This window comes from Myotis yumanensis, unplaced genomic scaffold, assembly GCF_028538775.1.
Source record: "Myotis yumanensis isolate MYYU_CA2020_CCGP unplaced genomic scaffold, mMyoYum1.0.hap1 SCAF_9, whole genome shotgun sequence".
Classification (NCBI taxonomy): Eukaryota; Metazoa; Chordata; class Mammalia; order Chiroptera; family Vespertilionidae; genus Myotis; species Myotis yumanensis.
Window position 1 is genome coordinate 68,973,047 of NW_027223760.1, and position 19,659 is coordinate 68,992,705.

The window sequence follows — 19,659 nt, forward strand, 5'->3', positions numbered from 1 at the left end:
AAGTCTAACTTAAAGGTGAGGATTGTCGTACGTAACAAAGGAAACAGCAAGAAAGAATATGTCCATCATTCTCTCTATTCTTTTTCGCTTTCCAGATCATGGACCGATGGGAAAATCAAGGCAGTCCTCAGACGAGTTTATCTGCTCCGGCCATACCGCAGAACCTGCCCTTCCCACCCGCTCTTCACAGGAGCTCCTTTCCTGACTCAACAGAGGCCTTTGACCCCAGGAAGCCTGACCCATATGAGCTCTACGAGAAATCTAGAGCCATTTATGAAAGTAGGCGTAAGTGAAAGCCACCTAAAACAAGGGTTACATGAATAATAGCGGAAGCCCTGCTAGGAGTTATACTGAGGCTGAAATGATCTGGTGTGATTTTATGTTTTGAAATTCAAATTATGTTTCAAAAGTAGGGCCAGCTGATCTAAACGTCTCTTTTTTAAAAAAGCTGTCAACTCTAGAAAAAACTTATAGCTTTTGGTTAAATTTTATTTACCATTGCCACTGAGGAAAATGAGGAATGTGTTTGGGATGGGGAAGGGGGCGAAAGAGGTTGCTAGTTTTGTTTGCACCAAATAATAAGAAACGCTTGGGATTTTCATGTTTAATCTGATCTTGAGACTGAAGTTTACATTTTTCTCAGAGCCTAGGATGCAGGCACTGAAGAATTTGGGGCTGGGAGCAAATGTTAACCAAATCCTTCCATCTCACAAACATGAAAGGGATGGTTTCAAAAGCAGCCCAGAGCCAGGTGCCAATTATTTCTATCAGAGGCTTGTGCTTCTCATTTAATGCAGTGGAGCCCGTTTGAAAGTTCAGCCATAAAACAAATTAATCGTCTCTGCACTTGACATCCTATTTGAAGGTCCTCTGAAATTATTTCATTGCACTTTATAAATATTAGACAACAAAAGTTTTTAATATTGCATATGCATTCCTCATGCCTCTTTCCACCATCTCTAACAGGTCATCTCTGCCAAATGTTAGAGGACAGGAATCTGAAGGGCACGAATGTACAATCTGTGAGGGAAAGACACTGCATAATATGAGCATGGGTAGATGGATCGAGAAGCCTAGCCTAGTGGAATGGGTTTGGTCCCTGGTGCTCTTATTTACGGTCTACTGATTTCCTTTGATTCGCTGTTCTGCCAGTGTCTTCCTTCCAACGTTATCACTGAAGCATGAATAGCAAGTTTTAAATTGTGTGTGATCTCAGAGGAGCTCAAGTCTGCTTGCTCTTTGATGAGCACAGGGGCCAAGAATTATGCACCCAGCTGGTAGGGGGAAAGTAGACATAATACCTTCTCCCCCTCCTCTTCAACTCTTTGTAAAAACAATGTTGGTGGGTAAAATAGTTAGGACAGCAGGCCATTGAGCAATTATTTTCATCAAATTTTTTAAATACTTGGCTATGTATTTCATCCTTCCTCTTTTGGATAAACAACTGAAATGCCTTTGAAGGATTGTATAGTTAGAATGACTTTGCAGTGATAGAGTAAAAATAAAGTGGTTACTTTTAGCTGGATAGTATAGGGTATAATTTCAGAGTATTAATGTTCATTAAACTGAAAAAAAATTGAAAAGATTTCAGGACAGTTCTTAATACCTTTTATGCTTCAGTAACCAAGTATTCATTGAATACTTTACTCTCGGGGAGATATAAAAAAAATGAGTTATATGCCCTGCTCTCACAAGTTTGAGGAAATAAGAAGAATGAGTATAAAGAAATGGAGATCAAGGCACAGCAGAAGTTTTAACAGGGAAGGTAGAAATGCATTACAGGATTAAAATCTCACTCTGAACCCATGGCTTATTTAGTGCTTTAATTTGGGAGAGAGAGAGAGAGGAAGAAAGAGGGGGAGAGAAAAACATAGATACAAGAGAGAAACATCAATCAGTTGCCAACTGGAGATGGAACCCTCAACCTCGGTATGTGCCCTGACCAGGAATTGAACCTGTGACCTTTTGGGGCACGGCATGACGCTCCAACCAACTGAGGCACAACGGCCAGGGCTGTTTAGTTTTTTGATTACATTTAGGAAGCATCCAGAAATGCTTCCGCCTGTTTTTGTCCCTTCATTAGTCATCTGCTTCCATCCTTTTGCAGTTTCCAAACCAATGCAAGGCTTTATTATCCAGGGCAAAAGCAATGTTGGTATTTATTCCATCTTCTTTTTATGGTGCCCTAATACTGTTGTGTCCCTTATTTTCTAAGCCGAAATTGTCATGACCTTCTTTTCAACCCAGAAAGAATTCTGATTTCTTTATCTAGCCGCTGCAATGCTGTTTCTGTTCATTGCCTTTCTGCTCCTCACCTGTAATAAACCAAGCAAAGCAGTCTACCTTAACCTGCCCTTTCTTTTCCAGTCTTCCTATGGGAGCACTTTATCCCCATGGCTCCACAGCCACAGGAACAACAAACATCCTGATTCCCCACCTCGTGCCCTCTGCCCCCATCAGTGCCCCTCCTATGTCACTGCTGCTGCCACTGTGCTCATGCCCCCCCCACACTTCTTGTTATCACCAATCTCTCTAATGTTTCTAAGGTTACAGCAATGTTTTCAGGGTCACAATTCTTAGGAAGTCAAAAGAGGGAGAGCTCATTTTCTTTCCCATCCTTTTCAATCACGTTATTTCATAACACTAAATGGAGTGTGAACGAAACGCAGCACCCAGGTCAAGGTTAGAAAGCTTTACCCTGAAGAATAAGGAAACAAAAACAAAAGCATGGTAACCACTTTCTCCAGTCTCTGGATAGCTGATCTGTCTACTCTGCATGTGGACATGCAAATGTCTTGAAAGAACAAACCAGCCCTTGGCCTCCATTCACTTCCGGTTTCCAACGATGAAAACGTTTCATTCTCTCCTTTAAATATTTAGAAAATACCCCCCAATTTTTTTTTAATGAATGGGGGAAAACTCAGTCTATTTCTCATCATCCTCAAATAGGGTTTTTTTAATGATCTTGAGATGTATGCATCCAAACAAAAGGTCCATATTCAAAATATTGATGGTGAACCACTCCTCTTCTTATTCCTTTGGATCACATGCATATTTAGGTTTGTATCTATCTTTGTGTCCCTGGGATTTTTTTCTGAGTGAAAAATCAGTGGGACCAGGGAAAGAACGGAAAGGAATCCTGATCAATGCTATCTAAACCAAGTCCTTTGACATTTTCCCTGGCCTGTAGTGATCTCATGGTATCCTCCTTTGTAACCAGATCAAAAGCTACAGAGATTTTTGGAATTCACATTCAAAACTGGGTTGCAGTAACTGAATAAAAGGAGGCACCTCCACCCACAAGCTTCTGCTGAACAGAGCTACAACATGTTTGTTGTATCACGGCTGTCAAGAAGTGTTTGGATTCAAGTCACCCATCCCCTGCAAATGATGGAAATTTATCAAGTGATGTGAGATGCTGCTGTGCCTCATTTGGCTCATAATTAGATTATGCTGACATTTTAATGTGCAGGCACAGGACATCTTAATAAAAATGTATTCCTAGGGGGAAATGTAGTGATTTTAAACCAACAACGACAACCATAGGATACTGGTATCCCATGAAACAGAACATGACAAGTCCACACTTATAGAAGAAAGCGACAAACACCTCCCATCTCCATGAGGTCTTCTCTTGAGGAGGTGGGACTGAAGAAAGAAGGAAGATTCTTCCACCTGGAAGAGCATCAGGCCCAGTAACCAGAGGTGGCACCTTCAGGCTCCACATCAGTCAACAAGAAAGCATGACCACTCAGCATGTATCTAGAACTCTGCTGGGCACCCACAAGAGGACAACCATGAGAAAGCATCTCTGCTCATACAAAGCTCACAGTGAAACTGGGAGACAAAGAAAATCATAGGAAAACAATTTCTGAAAGAGGCTGCATTACACAACACAGCAAATAATATCAGTATTTTAACATGCGAAATCGTGTAGTAAATATAGACAATAGTTTCAATACAATTAGATAATTAGACCAATAATTTCTCATTCCATGTGAAAAATTGATGTTTAATCCAAAGAATGTCTCTTATTAAATATCTTTTAATTATCAAAAATCTAGTTAGGTTTTATTGGAGAAGCTGTGCAAAAAGAATTTTTTGTACCAACATAATTCCATATAAAAGAATTATGCCCACCCCAAAAAATCCTAAAAGAAGTTTTGACCAATGGGGTTTCTGGGATTTTGTGTTAATTATTTAAGCATTGACCCTCTGGCATTACCAGCAATTCCTAGAAAAAAGCAAAAATCTTCCCACCCCCTTCTCTACTCAAGACTTTTAGGTAAACGTCACTTTTCTCTAGTTTTAGCCTCTCTTGATAATTGACTTCTTGCTGTCCCCATTACTTTTCAATTTTAAAATTGAAAGCAAAGGAAACTAGTCCCCGCTGAGTTACGGCATAAGCCATGCTATTTTATACTTCTGCCTCCTCTGTCCTTTCCCCATGCATCTCATGAAAGAAGGAGTTTCATTTTCTCTGCAATCACAAGAGGAAAGGCTTGCATTTTCTTGGTTTGTGTGCTAACATTCTGAATGTTGGACTATTTACACCATTGCTAACCTTGAAGCCCTCACTGCTCTCCTCCTGCTGCCATTCTTTCTCTCTATGATGGCGTCATCGCTTCAACCACATGTTTCTGATGTGATAAACATTTTATAACGACCTGCTCACCCATGAGACTACCTCCAGTGACTATGCATGCCAGTTTGTTTAGAACAGTCCTGCCCTGTGTTGTCCTGGCATAATTACTAATAGCTCTCCTTTCACTCACCAGGTTGTCCTTATTTGAATGATAAATTATATGGCTTCCTTTTACCACATCATCTATTAAAGAAATAGACATCATTACTGTCCAAGAAAAGCATATATCTAAGTGTACAGACCATGAATAAAAATTTTAATACCTACTCTGATAAATAATTTCTTTCAAGTTACTTTATTTGATGGACTGAATTTTTGCCCATACATGTTTTACCCCTAATTTGAAGTAAAATACTTACGTGATGACTTGTCTTAGTAGCCAAACTGCCAGCCAACTCCTCCCATATGCAGAAAATTGTACATATGTACAAATACAGAGCATGGCAAACTAAGTAGAAGAAATAGGGAACAAGGCTTCATGCATTCAAGTACTATGTCATGGACTTCTTATTCTTATCACAGAAAGTAAGTCAGATTCAACATCACAATCATCACAGGACCAACCGGGCTTAATTTTGTCTGTCTTCCTGACCCTAGGAAAAATTATACCTACATAACTGCAGTAGATGGATATCATGACTCCTCTCTTTATTGCCAAGCAAGGGAATACAGAGTGCTTCCCAAAGAAAATGACTTTTTAATCTTACAAAATAAAGTTTTGATCATGCTAATGAAGGTGATTTAGGAATGAGGACCTTGTCCTGTTGCTTCAGTTTTCTTTAAGCCAGGCTTATTCTCAAGGTTTGTCTCATCCTCAGATCATGAGGCCATTTCTTGGGCATCCTCCCCACTGTGGGCTCAGAAGCTGGAGCAGACAAGCAGATGAAAACAGAAAGAGGCAAAGGACAATCCCTATTCCCTGAAACTCTACCCTCACGGATCTACACCTTGGCATGAACCCAACTTGAGTTATGACTGAAGTTTTACAAACTTTTTTCACATTGAACCTTAGTTATTATAAGTAAACAATTTATGAGGTACAACATGTCCATACTCCTTTGCAGTAAGACATCATTCAGATGTAAGATCATAAAAACGTCAGGGATCCATATGGTATAATGTGCCGTAGAGTATGACCTCTTTGAAATAGAAATGCCTCTGGAATTTCTTCAAAGGGAGCTCACACCATCACTTTTTCTTTCCATAAATTAGGAAGCATTACCCCATAACAGGCAGTAAGGCTCACACCAAAGGTGGCAATCTAAAGTAACCGCAGGCCATTAAAGAGCATAATGGAGCAGCAAACTGTATTTTGGTGTTATACTTGACATGAAATTATAAATTGTAGCCAATCAGAAATGGACAATTGTGCTTTTCACATCTATGGCTTTTATTCTGCTCTTTTGTGGTTCATTGTTCATTGTGGAATTCTTTCATTTTTCAATATTATAATGCTCATGTAATTCATGGCTAATCACAAATGGGTGGTTGAATTTCTAAACCGTCAGTTTTTCTGCAGCTCTTTCTTTGTTATTACTGAGCAAGGGTTGTAGTTAGCATTGTCTCCCATGCTAAGAGCAGAACCACCTGGAAAGAGGAGGCAGTATAAAAATAATATCCCCCACACACAGCACTGAAAACACTAAGTGGAAACTGATGGGGACAAGCACATGACACCAGGAAGAGGCACACGATACACAGTGCTCACAACCGGAGCTCCAAATCCTGTACAAGCCTTCTGCTTGAGCCTACCTGTCTCCAGTCTTCTTTGTCTTTATAATTAAATACCTAATATGGTCACACTGGACATATCAATAGGTTTGGAAAGATTTTGATAAATTTATGGATGCCACAGCTGCAGGCAGCTAATGAGTACTTATAGAAAGCTACCTGACCTTCCTAGAGAACATCCTCAGGTCTAGTACTGCTACATCAAGCCTGCGTCATCTGCCCGGACATTGCTGGTGTCCAATGGCCTTAAAGTACCACCCACACCCTCTGGAGTGCTATTGAAATATTAAAATAAGATGACCTGCAAATGATAAGACACTTTTGCCAGTGACTTTAACATGAGAATCATAAATAAACTAGGAAAAATTAATAATATTATCATTTAAAATGTCCTGAACTGTACTACGAAGGTTAATTTCATATACCTTTTTCCCATGGGAAAATCGTTATTGCTATCTTAAATATAATTTATATTATGGTTTGATCTGTGTAACAAATTTGCCTTTCAGCTGGAGTTTCTAATATATCACATTATGTATCATTTTATAGTTATAATATATTGATAAAGAAGACCAGTAAATTCAGTTAAGCTGTCTTTGCCATTTTTAATATGTAGATTTTCATTTGGAAATCTAATTTCAAAGATAATATTTTCAGGTAGCTTTGCAAATAACTATGGTAATATTTATATTTCTAACAGGTTCCTTTTAATAAAGTTACTGTGATATGAGTTAAGTAATAAATAGATAGTGAAATAAGTTAGGTTAGGGACACATTTTTCACATGTATTTTAAAAACTAGATCCAATCCAGTAGCTTATAAATTTATTTCATTCAGTGTTTAAAACTTAATGCTCCCGGAATCAGACAGAAGACAATGGGAGGGGGAGTAATGGGTAAAGTAAACTCTAAAATCAGTCCTTGATTGAAAGTTATTTAGTATGTCAAAGCATTTTGTTGGTAGCACAAGTTGACGATGTAACTGAAAGAACTTTCATGAATAAATATGAGACCATCAGGGCTGAAGTAAACTGAGTGTAATTGCTGGATGACAAGTAGGTCCTAGTGAGATTATGATAATATAAAATGTCAGGTTTACAACTAATGGAAGTGTTTAGTGGTAGCAGTCTCCTGATACTGCTCTCTCTTTTTGATGAAAGTACATTCCTCAATTTATAATCCTAAGCAGTCACACTAAACAGAGAGATTTAAAAAAAATAACAATTCTGCTAGACAACTAATTTGCCTTTGCTGTGAAAACACAGATTGCCTGGCAGGTGTGATCATCCTGCCTGAGACTAGCTGTGCAGGGTCTAGCAGGGAACACGTCAAACACGTAAGGCCTCCAACCCTATCAGCACCCGCAAGAGGCTTCCCTTGCCATTTTCCTTGTTGAATAGTGTAGAACTCTATTTGAAACAAACAAAGCTTAATTAGTAAGTAATGAGAATTTGATCTTATTTTAATTTTTTTTTCTTTAACATATTTTATTGATTTTTTGCAGAGAGGAAGGGAGAGGGACAGAGAGTCAGAAACATCGATGAGAGAGAAACACAGATTAGCTGCCTCCTACACACCCCCTACTGGGGATGTGCCCGCAACCAAGGTACATGCCCTTGACCAGAATCGAACCCAGGACCCTTCAGTCCCCAGGCCGACGCTCTATCCACTGAGCCAAACCGATCAGGGCTAATTTTTTAAATTTAATGACATAATATCAGTGCTTCATATGTGAGTGTGTATATATTTCAGAGTGTGTTCTAATATTGTATACTCATGTTCATGAATTTATATGTAGCAGAGATATCATAATTCCCATGAGCGGTCTCTATTGCTAAAATAAACCAATTTAACTCAATTACTGATACATAAGTTCAACTATCCAGACTAAATATCAAAATATTTGGACTGGTATGCATAAATCATCACAATTGTTGATTGAATTTTCCACTTTTAATTATAATATGTAGTTGAGGTCACAATATCATACATAACATGATTTTTAAAGACCTGTATTTATTGTGTATATTTTGGATTCTGGATTGACTTTACTTTCAAATAAGCATTCTTATAATGAGAATCAAAGGTTAGTATTTGGAAATGGTAATCTTTTTTCCATTTTGATCTAAAGGAATTCAGGTTTTTCTATTTTACATGCATGTAAAATAAATATATTTATAGACATGTTCACATACATAAAACAGTAAATCTGTCCACTAATTTCCATAGATTTTAGAGGAAAAAATAATCATTAAACATGAGCACAAATTGGGGGTGAGATATAATATCAACAAAAAGAAAGTAAAGATGAATTTTAAAATGCCATAAATGAGTTTCGATTTTAATTCCCCATTTTCCCATCCAGAACAAGTGCCACCAAGGACCAGTTTTCGAATGGATTCCTCTGGCAAGTATCCTCCAGTTCTCACAGTCGTGTGAATGACGTCTTCCATTTTGTGTAACAAATCATTCTTCTGAGTAGTATCAGTTAATTAGTATGTAATCACTGTGCTAATTTTATCCACCTACAAAAGCATGCATTTAAGATAGAAAGTAGGTCTCATCAAGGTGAGCCTACATGACTGTCAAGGAAAAAAGAAGAAAAAAAAGTCATATTTATTCATTTCTTTCATAAAATGCGTTAGTTAAAGACAAGATTAAAAAGCAGGTGACAAGGAAGGCCACCAGACTGACTAGTTCCATGCCGTAGCTTCTAGCCACATGTGGCTATTGGGCACTTGAAATGTGTCTACTCTGACTTTGAATATGCTGTAAGATGTGTGTCAAGTCTATACCAGATTTCAAATACAGTACAAAAAAATACAGAAATGTATATCTCAATTATTTTATATTGATTAAGGCTTAAATAATATTTTGACTATATTAGGTTTAAAAAATATTGTTACATTTTATTGTACCTGTTTTGATTTGCTTTTTAAAATGTGGCTACTAGAAATTTTTTAATTACTTATATTGGCTACATTTTATTTATATTGGACATCCCTAGTCTAAATACATATAAATAAGAAGCTGGAATATGTAAAGAGATTTGCAATTTAGACATTTTCAAAGAACTTATTAGAAATTTTGCTAACATAGAATGAAATTATTTTCACATCAATTAAATATCTATATAAATTTAATTTTTTTAACCATTCCAATTATAAAATGCTACATTTCAATCGTTTTTAAGTTAGATTAGAATATTATAATTTCAAGTATAAGAGCTGTTAGTAATAATTAATTTACTTAAAAGGAAAAAAAATTTGACCTAACCATTCTGAAAATACTTCACAATTTGGTTTGGGCTAAAATATTTAAAGTTATTGTGGAAATGAAGAAAGAAAAGGAAGGTTCAGATTTTTTTATTCCTAGGAAGTGCTTTGAACAGCTGATTAGAGCACTGGATTGAAAGCCAGAACACTGAAACAATTGCAGAAAAGAGCGTTTTATAATAATAGTACTATTTCAGGTCTGTAGGCTCACAGCACACATCTCTAGAGTGTTTCCATGATGACAGCTCATTATCCATCTCAGCATGTTCTAACACCCCCCTGGAGAATATATGTGCTCGAGATCATTTCATTCTGTAAGTTTCCATGTCATTTTTTTTTGGATATGTAGAAAATATGGAAGATATTGCTTAGCATTTTGTCCTCAAATAATGTCCTCAAATATTTGCTTATCTTGGTCTGAAAATTTTTATAGCATGATTATTCTTATATGCTGACGGGAAAAGCCTTATAATTTTTAAGAATATCTTATGCCTAGAGGGAAAATGAGACCTAGTAATTACAGTTGCAAAATGAAATCAGGACTTCATTTGAGATTCTAAATCTCAGCGTGCTAGCCACAGCAGGCACATTTCTTTAAAAATCTCAGCTTCTGAAAGTACTTTATTTAAAAACAAAAGAAGGAAGGGAAGGGCCACCTAATAGTTTAGATTACCTTGATGTATGTGCAAAATACTATTTTTACATTTTAAAAGATACAAGTTGCTTAAAAGAGAATTATAGTGTAGTTGAGTATATGCAAGACAGATTTTCAAGAAGATAACCAATCCAAATATTTTATTAAATGTCCACACAAGTTATCAAAATATTCTGGAAAATTATGACTGCATCCAAAATAAACAAATCTCCTATAGTACTGCTCACATTTATAAAATGTCCTTTATCCAATTCTGTGTCATGATTTTTGACTCAGACATATTTATCATAATTGTGAGGTACTTTGTTAACTTTAGCTGCATAAGATGCTTAGGTACAGAGGCAAAATTGGTCATAGGAATTCCTAAATAATGTATTTTTGAAGCTAAGTGATTACTTCAGAGTAGAATAATACTCTGGTTTATGGGGTTTGCTAGATTGGTATCTTAAAACAATTAATTCAAGAAACATTTATTTGGCAATTTCTATAGGCTATACACAATAGAATACTATAGATAGACAAGGATAATTTTGTCATCACTAAGAATGTTAGTGAGAAACAATGAATTCATAGCCAGGACCTTTGAATGGAGAGCTCCATCCAAAGACAAGAGCGCCAGGGCATGGAATAGCACAGAAACCAAGGGTATAAATCATTTCCAGAAGGAGAATTTTCCTTGTTTAGGAATTTTAAAAAATTGGGATGGAAGCATTTGAGATCTTGCTTCCTGGCATGTCATCAGTTTGACTCGAATAAACTCATAAAATTTTTAAAAAGAAATCAGGGGTTATAAAGGGTATATCGAATGAGGCACAGAAATCAATCAGAATGAGGAAAGAGAAAATGGCCATTCAATTCGGTCATTAGGACATCATCAATGGCCTTAAAGACAGCAGTTCAGTAATGCCAAAAGAGCAGAAACCAGACTGGCAGGAGTAAGTCAGAGATGAGAGAGTGAAGATGAGGGAGTGAACAATCCCATGAGGACTACTCTTCCCAGAGAGAAATGGGTAGGTAAGTAGCGGGTATTTAAGATGGGGACATCTGAGTTTATTTGAAGGATGAGGGAGAGAACTAAATAGAGTAGGAGATGGCTTCTACTACAGCGGAAACATATCTCACCACATTCACATTACCAAAGGTATAAAGGGAAAAAGTAAAGAAAAGGGATTCTTTTAAGACAAAAATGTGTTAGCTACTTATCTGGTAATGTTATACTCGAGCAATAGAAACTATTTAATTCCTGTTTAACTCACTCTGCATTTGGAGTGCATTGGAAACCCAGCAGCCAGAGACAACTTAATAACCACCTATGATTCCTGATTCCATCCTCGTACTTTCTTCCCTAGACCTCTTTACAAAGAAATGCCAAAAAATTAATGTTCTTTCCAGAAGGAAAAATTGAATGAATTCAGTCTCTGTGCCAAACTGATAATAAGCTCGTGGTACTTATGCTTTAATTAAAACACGAAAGGGGATTCAAGTACCAAAATTTAATTGACATGTTTACAGCAGCATCCCATGTGCCAAATTAATCCATAAAAAAATGCTGTTCTTTGCATTTTGAAGCTTGAATCATTCATAAAATTAATCAGTTGTGTTTAGTCACCCATCCTTTTCCCTAAAATTGTGCACAAAGCCATATCTTTCAAAATCTAGACCAAGGTATATATAACATTGACACCTTCCTGGAGTCTTAGTGGGAAATAAGAATCAGCTTTGAAATTCTACTTTATTATGAGGAAAGTTGTCCTGATACCTGGATGTGGCCACCATTTGCTACTTTTGAATGTGTTTGCTTTTTCAATATTAGTGGGAGCCCAGGGTAAATCCGGACTTTTAAATTCCATTCCTATAGTTTTCCATGGTGGTGAGGAATCTTAGATGAGTATCTTAAGCTGCTTTATTTCATAATGCCCAAGGACCCTTGCCCTGGCTTCTAAGGGAGAACACTGACCATGCCTGGCCATTCCACACCAATGTCCAAAGAGTATTCTGTTTCTCCTTAGTCCATTTCTTCACAACCCCTGCCTCATCTTGAGAGTATCCCTGACAGTTCTGTAAAAAGAGCTGAGGAAAAAGGGAAAAAGAGCATGGAAATAGAATAAATAAGAAAGTAGATGAGGAAAAAAGGATGTTGGTGGGGGCATGGTTGAGTGACATCCTAAATGACTGAGGTCCCACTAGGTGCCTGCCAGACCCCTTCATCTAACAACCTTCTAGGTGCATGGTTTTCAATTCAACCAAGGGGAGGTGTGGTGGTTGTTAAATCCTGTCCCAATGGAGTGAAGAGTTGGCCCTTGGATTTCTTTGCATTAAGTTCTTACATTAACAGAAGAGATGAAGCATAACATCATTTTAAACATGACATCAGGCCAGAAGAGCAACTAAAGGAAAATATCAAAAACATCATAAACTTTCCAGAGAGCTAACAAAGCAGGAAGGAAAAAGAGTAATGTCTCCCAGCCTCATGCACGTAATTGTAGTTATTTTTCTAAAGGCAGACTCAAATTGGGGGGTAGAGGGATAAACCAAAGAAAAATTATCTTTCTAAAAGTTCTTATTTTCCCTAAAAAAGAAAAATACTACTGCTTTAAGGCACAATCTATCATTTAAACTTTTTTTTCCAGTTGACTATTTCTCTAAAGTTTCCGTGCCCTGCAGGCTCTGAGTCTGTGTTCAAAATTAACAAAGAAACAGAAAATAAAGCACATCTGCTGGCACACTTTTCTAATGGGTCTCTTTTGTCCTCTCTCTGCTTGCTCGTGTACCATGAGCTGGTCCTCTTCTGCTTGGTAAACCAGAGGGTGGAGATGACATGGTTGACACATATCACCGTATGTTTTAAATCAAAGTGAAAGAGCAACGATCAGAAGATGCTAATGTCACCAAAATGTGCACAAAATAGGAGGAGGATGGACGCCCCACTCACATCTGTTCTTCAGAGTTAAATAAAATTAACTACCTAATATCTACATTTTTCTACTGAAAAAAAAGAGTCATTTATTTAGGAAAAGCTTTCCAGTGCCCCAGGAATCACAGCATTCTCTAACATAAGACAACTCCCTTGCGTTGCTGGGATTGTCATAATTTCCGCTTTTGCTTGGGGAAAGTTTTATTTAGTAAATAAAATGAATCACACAATTAACTCCTCTTAGACTCTTACAGTTCCTCATGCTATGTAGATTAGAGCTGAAGCTATTAGAGGAACAATTTCCCACTTACCATACTCACCAGCAATGCAAAAATGAGAATATTTATGAGAATAGATTGAATGTTCTCCTTAAATACATTCTAGCTCTACTATTTTAAGTGCCAAAAATATGTCATGCTCTCTTTGAATTTTTTATGTATACATAATCTAGAGTCCTCTAAGCTAAAAGTAACTGAAAGAGGAGATTGCTGGGAGCAATCATCTCACAACCAACTTTTAGAGGTTTGAACAGGGATTTGACATAATCTGTCATCTTCCTTTCTCCTCTGGCCTTTCTTCCTCTCTTGGGAGACGTACAGGTTTCTGCTGTGATTGTGCAGGGCTGCTCCACCTGCCTCCAGAGTCCCAAAAGCTTAGCACACACCGCAATATGTGACTTCATATGTGATATTATAGATCCCAGGATAAACTGAGTTCAAAAGTCAATTGTGAATTGTATAGTGTAGGGCAAAGTTTGTTTGTTTTTTACCTTTTATCACCCAGCTCTAATTAACTATTTGATAGGAATTGAATTATCTTAAGTTATCTCATCTTTAAAATAGGAATGATTATACAATTCATAAGGGATGACTCATGGATGTGGAGATCCAATTGGTTAGTCTTCTTTGAGTTTTTTCTTAGTCGTTGAGTCTGTCTCTCAACTATGACTACTGAGTGGTCCAGACATAGCTTCCTATCCCAAAAGGATTCTCTGAAATCTCACCCCAATTTCCAAAACCATCCTGTTTAAGCAAAGAGAATTTAACTTAATATTTGCTTCTATCAGTTCTAATATCTCCTTTAAACTATTAAGGCCAGAGATCACCAAATACTTCTTAAGCAAAGGATGGCATGAAGTATTCCCCAAAGTTGCTACTCATCCATTGACATCCTAACAGTGACCATGAAAGTATGTATGTACAACTCGGTGAGACTTTTCCCCTGAGGAAGGGGGAAAAGCATAAATTATATTTAAATAGTCAAAAGATTTCTTGTAGTTTTAGTTTATTTATTATAAACTTGAAAAAAATGACATTCGAGAGAGTTTCCCAGCTTATTTTTCAGTATATTTCTATTCTTTCAGCTAACTGCAAAAAAGTACCCTCTTGTAGTTTACTCTGAAAACACTAATGAAGTCAATAGTGAATCTACTAATGGCTTCCACGTTTCAAAATGTTTGAAGGTTAAGAGTCCACTTAGAATTAGGTGAATTTCTACCCCTAAATTTTAAAAAACCTGAAGGAGTTAGTCAGAAAATAAAAACTTTACTCAAAACTCAATACAGAAAAGTTTAAATTCTATTATTTTATAACTGCTACAATTTTAAAAGAAATGACTTTTGCTAGGCATTATTTTATAACCCATTCTCTGCTTCCCTCCCCCCGCACACACTAAACTGAATGCATCAAGTTATAAACAAATATTAGTCAATTACTAGGTAAATTTCATTAGGTAGTTCCAAGATGTTGCCATTTGTTCTCTCATATTTCTAAAATAATCATTTAGTCAGAGTGAACATGCTCAAAGTGACAGCCAATCTTCTTAAGGATAATCTGAATGCTTTCAGAAAAATAAAGAATTATAGAGGCATCATTTTTTTTTCACCCAGAAAATTTGTGTTCTCTTTCTGCCTTGGCTGGTCACTGTTAATTCAGACTGACTAATTTTGGAATACCTACTTTTCGGTGCAATACCTTTTTTATTCTCCACGCATTAATCATATCCACAAAATTACTTTATCATTGGTGTGTTCAGTCCGTCAGGGGGTGGGGAGGAGGCAGGATTCAGTATTCATGGGATCTCCTTTATGCCAGGTCCAGATTATAAGGAGCTGGATGTTCATCTTCGTAGGATGGAGTCTGGATTTGGCTTCAGAATTCTCGGAGGAGATGAGCCTGGACAGCCTGTAAGTTGAATCTTCTTTATGTCCACACTTTGGGCTATAGTGTGTGTGTGTGTGTGTGTGTGTGTGTGTGTGTGTGTGTGTGTGTGTGCATCAGAGGAACTATCATTGTGAATGACATCTGAAAGGAAATTTTTTAGGATGCACATAAAAAAATTGAGGTTTGGGCGGTTTTTTTCATATTTAAGTTCTCAGAATATGCCAGTATTTCCATGCCTACACACCGTTAATGCACATTATATTAAGAAAGGGACATTACTCTTTCTTAGAATAGTTTAAATTTTTCTTGAATATTTCAATTACTTAATTGTATTGGACCAACCACTGATCTCTCCGGGCAGCAGCTCACAGGTAAACACACATGCAATATGACAGAAGATACGTGTGAAGAGATGACTTGGAACAACAGAATTATGTGTGTTTTCAATCAAAACCACTGGGGAGAGAAAACACCGTGATAAACAGAAGCAAGAGCAAGCTCAAGGCTGCAGAATTTCAACCCGATTTGAATTAAGAGATTATCATAAGATGTTCACAAAATCAGCTTCATTTGGAACAATATTGGGAATTTGGGGAGGCTCTGGAGAAATCTTTCCTCCCTATAACTCATCTTTCTCTTTTGTCAAACTTATTGGGATAAAATTGGTTAATAACATCATATAAGTTTCAGGCGTACAATTCTATAATACACCATCTGTGTGTTGCATTGTGTGCTCACCACACAAAGTCTAGTAGTCTCCTTCAATCCCTACCCCTCTGGTAAGCACCAGGCTGTCCTACAACTCATCTTAGTCTATCTATAGAATTGAAAATAGTATCCAGTTCCTTCATATACTAAACATTTAAAATCTTGGCCTCTCCAGGATTCCTTTCTGAGTTAGCTTCTGATTGCTCTCTAACATGTTCATAGGCTTCCCATTTAGTTTAATTAGTGGGATTTTAACTTCCTTTAAAGCAGGACTTCATCTTTTCTTTTTTTTATTACCCTTTAGTGCCCCATAAATGAAAAATGTGACATTACCCAGTTAGCCAAACTCCAGGTTGAGATCTCAGTTCTCTAAACTGCAAAGTTGAGGGAAGAATCTCTACGATAATACCTTCAGTTCAGACACCAGCTACAAATTTGGGGGTCCCCACGGCCTTCTCCGGATTCAATCATTCATTAGAACAACTCACAGAACTCAGGAAAGTGCTATACTTAGGATTACAGTTTTATTATAGTGAATGAGAACAAATTAGAATCATCCAAAAGAAGAGGAACATAGGACCAAGTCTGGAGGGTTATAAATGTGAAGCTTCTGCTGGGGTCCAACCCCAGCAGGTCCAGGGGTCCCCATAGGTGTGGACAGAGTCGGTGAAGAAGGAATGACATGGAGTCAGCATTCAGTTGATCAGCAGCCTAGCCAGGATCTCTAGCCAGGATCTCCAGCCAAGTTCTGTCTAGGTCCTCCAGCCAAGTTCTCTCTTGCTAGGTTTTCTAGGTTCTCCAGCTAGGTTCTGTAGCTAGGTTCTCCAGCGAAGTTCTGGTTAGGAACTCCAACCATGTTCTGGTCAGGATCTCCAACCAAGTTCTGGTGCCATGTTCTCTCGCTAGGTTCTCCAGCCAGGTTCTCCAGGTTCTCCAGCCAGGTTCAGTCACCAGGTTCTTTAGCCAGGTTCTATCCAGGTTCTTTTGCCATGTTCTGTCTAGGTTCTCCAGTGAAGTTCTGTAGCCAGGTTCTGTCCAGGATCTTTTGCCATATTCTCTGGCTAGGTTCTGGTTAGGATCTGACGTTTATTGTCTTGTTACATCCGTATTTATACCAGCCGATTTTAATCCTGTCAATTTCTATTACAAAGGTTAGGGTGTTTCTTATCTCCATTCCAGGGAGTAAAGATTATGTAGCTTAACTACCCGCCTGGCACTTAATTAAGGGGTTGTATCCCCTCCCTAACCTCAGGGAAAAATCCCCACCTGAGGAAACAACCTTTCTCAGAGAGGTGACCTTGGTTAAAACACATGGCACTAAGGAGAGCAAACATATTAAGAACAATATGCTATATATGCCAGGTCCCTTGAAACATATGCTGTGCAGATGTTTCTTTCCTGCAGTGACTGTGTCAAGCAGCAAGGATGGACCGGCTTCCGGCAAGCTTCCATCTTCCTCAGGATCGTGTTACCGTCCCAGCATCAATCCACTCAGGATTGCCAACCAGGGATGCTCACCCAAGTTTTTGTGTCCAGAGTTTGGGGTTTTATTATGAGCGCATGATTGATGGAATCATCGCCCAAGTGGTTGAGCTCAACCTTTTAGAATGTCAGGCTGCTATCACGTGGCTCAAAGACCCAAGCTTCTAATTACATGGCTGGTTGTCCTGGCATCGTCAGCTCCCACCCTAAGACCGTTGGGATGGCTGGCTCCACCCTGAGTCATCTCCTTAGCATAACCTATATCAGGTGCCCACCATGAGCCTCCTCATTAGCCTAAACTCTCAGGTATGGCCCAAAGGGCTCACCATGGAAACTAAGATACTCCTGGTCCAAGAGTATAGGGGTACCTTTCAGGAAAGGCCAGACCTCTCTTTGGACTGAGGCCAAATTCTTTATTTCACAGCCATATGCTGAACATGAAAATACCAAATGAAGGAAACAAAACGAAACTGTGTCCAAACTAAAACTAAGGTGATTTTGATAGCATTTTGTGGGAGACTGTGTGATAGTTGAGACTTTTGTCAAGCATTTAAGGTTAAATCCACATAGAACCCATTGTACTTAAACTAACATAATGCCTCAACCTTAACAACGTAAGGGGTCACCACCAGAAAGATGAGGTCCCTGTTTGTTCCAGGACGCACTGACGGACACACTTGCCCTTACCAATCTGTGAGCTCCTTGGAGGCACGCCTGTGTTTTGATGGTGTTTGTGTCTCCCAAGCCTAGCAGAAAGCCTGGCACAATAAGTGATTATTAAGTGGAATTTAAGAGAGTCCTCTTAGCCAAACCGAAACTGCCGCCTGAGCTTGTCAGAATAAATACGATCTGGAGTATACATATTTTGAGGCTTCTAATCCAGCAGGCTATGTAGAATTAAAATAACCTAATCCTTAGAAATAGGTATGTGTCCTGGTGGCCCTACAGCATGCTTTGTTTAGCTCTGCCAGCGCTTTAAAATTGCTATGCATCAACTAATCTCACACATTTAAAAATTCAAATTTCCACCTTCTCTTGAAAAATACATCTGGCAACATTGAGCTTGCCTTTCTCCATGACAACTGGCTGGAGCTAAGCAGTGGACCGTTTTAGGCTAAGCATGGCCACAGTTCCCAAAACTCCGTAATGCCTGTGTTATTTATTTTGTTTATTATCTCTGAAACTCCCTTCCCAGAAGATTAGATAGAAAAAAAAAATTTGAAAGGTGAATACTTTGCACCAAAGGACTCTTCAACCAGGGCCAGATTATGGTTTTAATTGGCCCTACTACTGAAAATATTATTGGGTTCCTTCTCTTCCATATAAATACAAATGAAAGATTAAGTTGTCACATAAATGTAGGGAAAAACAAGAACATTTCCATTCTCCCTATGACGCTTACTTCAATGCAGTGTTTTCAGTGCACAGTTCTTACATTTGCTGGGCTTCCCCATAGCCTCATAGTCTGCTTTGGGGATAAACTAGCACCACATTCAGGAAATACTGTCTTCACTGGTCTCCCCCTCCCCACAAGCAGTGGGGCTTACATGCCAGTCACAGGAAAGGCCTAGTCTCAGCTAGCTCAGGAAGGGAGAGTTCTGGCTGAACTTTGCCCAGCACAGATTCAATAGAATTGATACCCAAATGGAGCACCTATTGCTCTAATGGAAACTCAGGTGTGTGAATGCAGCCATGGTCACCACCCAGCCTCAGGACACCTTTCTACCTTTAGTGGGCAGGCATCTAGTATTTACGATAAGCCTCCTCCGATTACATGGATTTGCTGGTTATCCTTGTTGTGTTTATTTAGGTTTATTCTGGCTTATTCTTTCATTCAAATGATTTAAGACACGCTCAGGCTGCAAGCTGCAATTCTGACAGCCCAGCCATAAAGTAGAAGCCTAAATCTCCCTCAAGCCAGCAAAGCCCGAAAGTAATGTCTTGAAGACCAGAGTACTGCACCTCAGAAGGACCATAGGAGGAAGAGCGAGTCCAGTAAAGGTCTCCAGTAAAGGTCTCGCATGAGCCCTTCCTTCCTGCCTCCCTCCATTGTAAGTCCAAAGATAATCCGCACACAGAATGCGCTCG

The 19,659-nt window shown here is 38.3% G+C and overlaps 1 protein-coding gene across 7 annotated transcripts in view; it reads left to right on the plus strand.

Annotated features, from left to right (window-relative positions):
- Positions 1-19,659, plus strand: part of MAGI2 (membrane associated guanylate kinase, WW and PDZ domain containing 2) — a 1,130,082-nt gene that overhangs the window by 970,508 nt on the left and 139,915 nt on the right. For 6 of the 7 annotated variants that reach the window (XM_070424553.1, XM_070424557.1, XM_070424559.1 and 3 more), the window contains 3 exons: positions 96-285; positions 8,741-8,782; positions 15,313-15,404. In XM_070424553.1, the coding sequence (XP_070280654.1) occupies positions 96-285; positions 8,741-8,782; positions 15,313-15,404 (324 nt within the window). The remainder of the gene's footprint in view (positions 1-95; positions 286-8,740; positions 8,783-15,312; positions 15,405-19,659) is intronic. The other variant, XM_070424554.1, reaches the window with a different exon arrangement.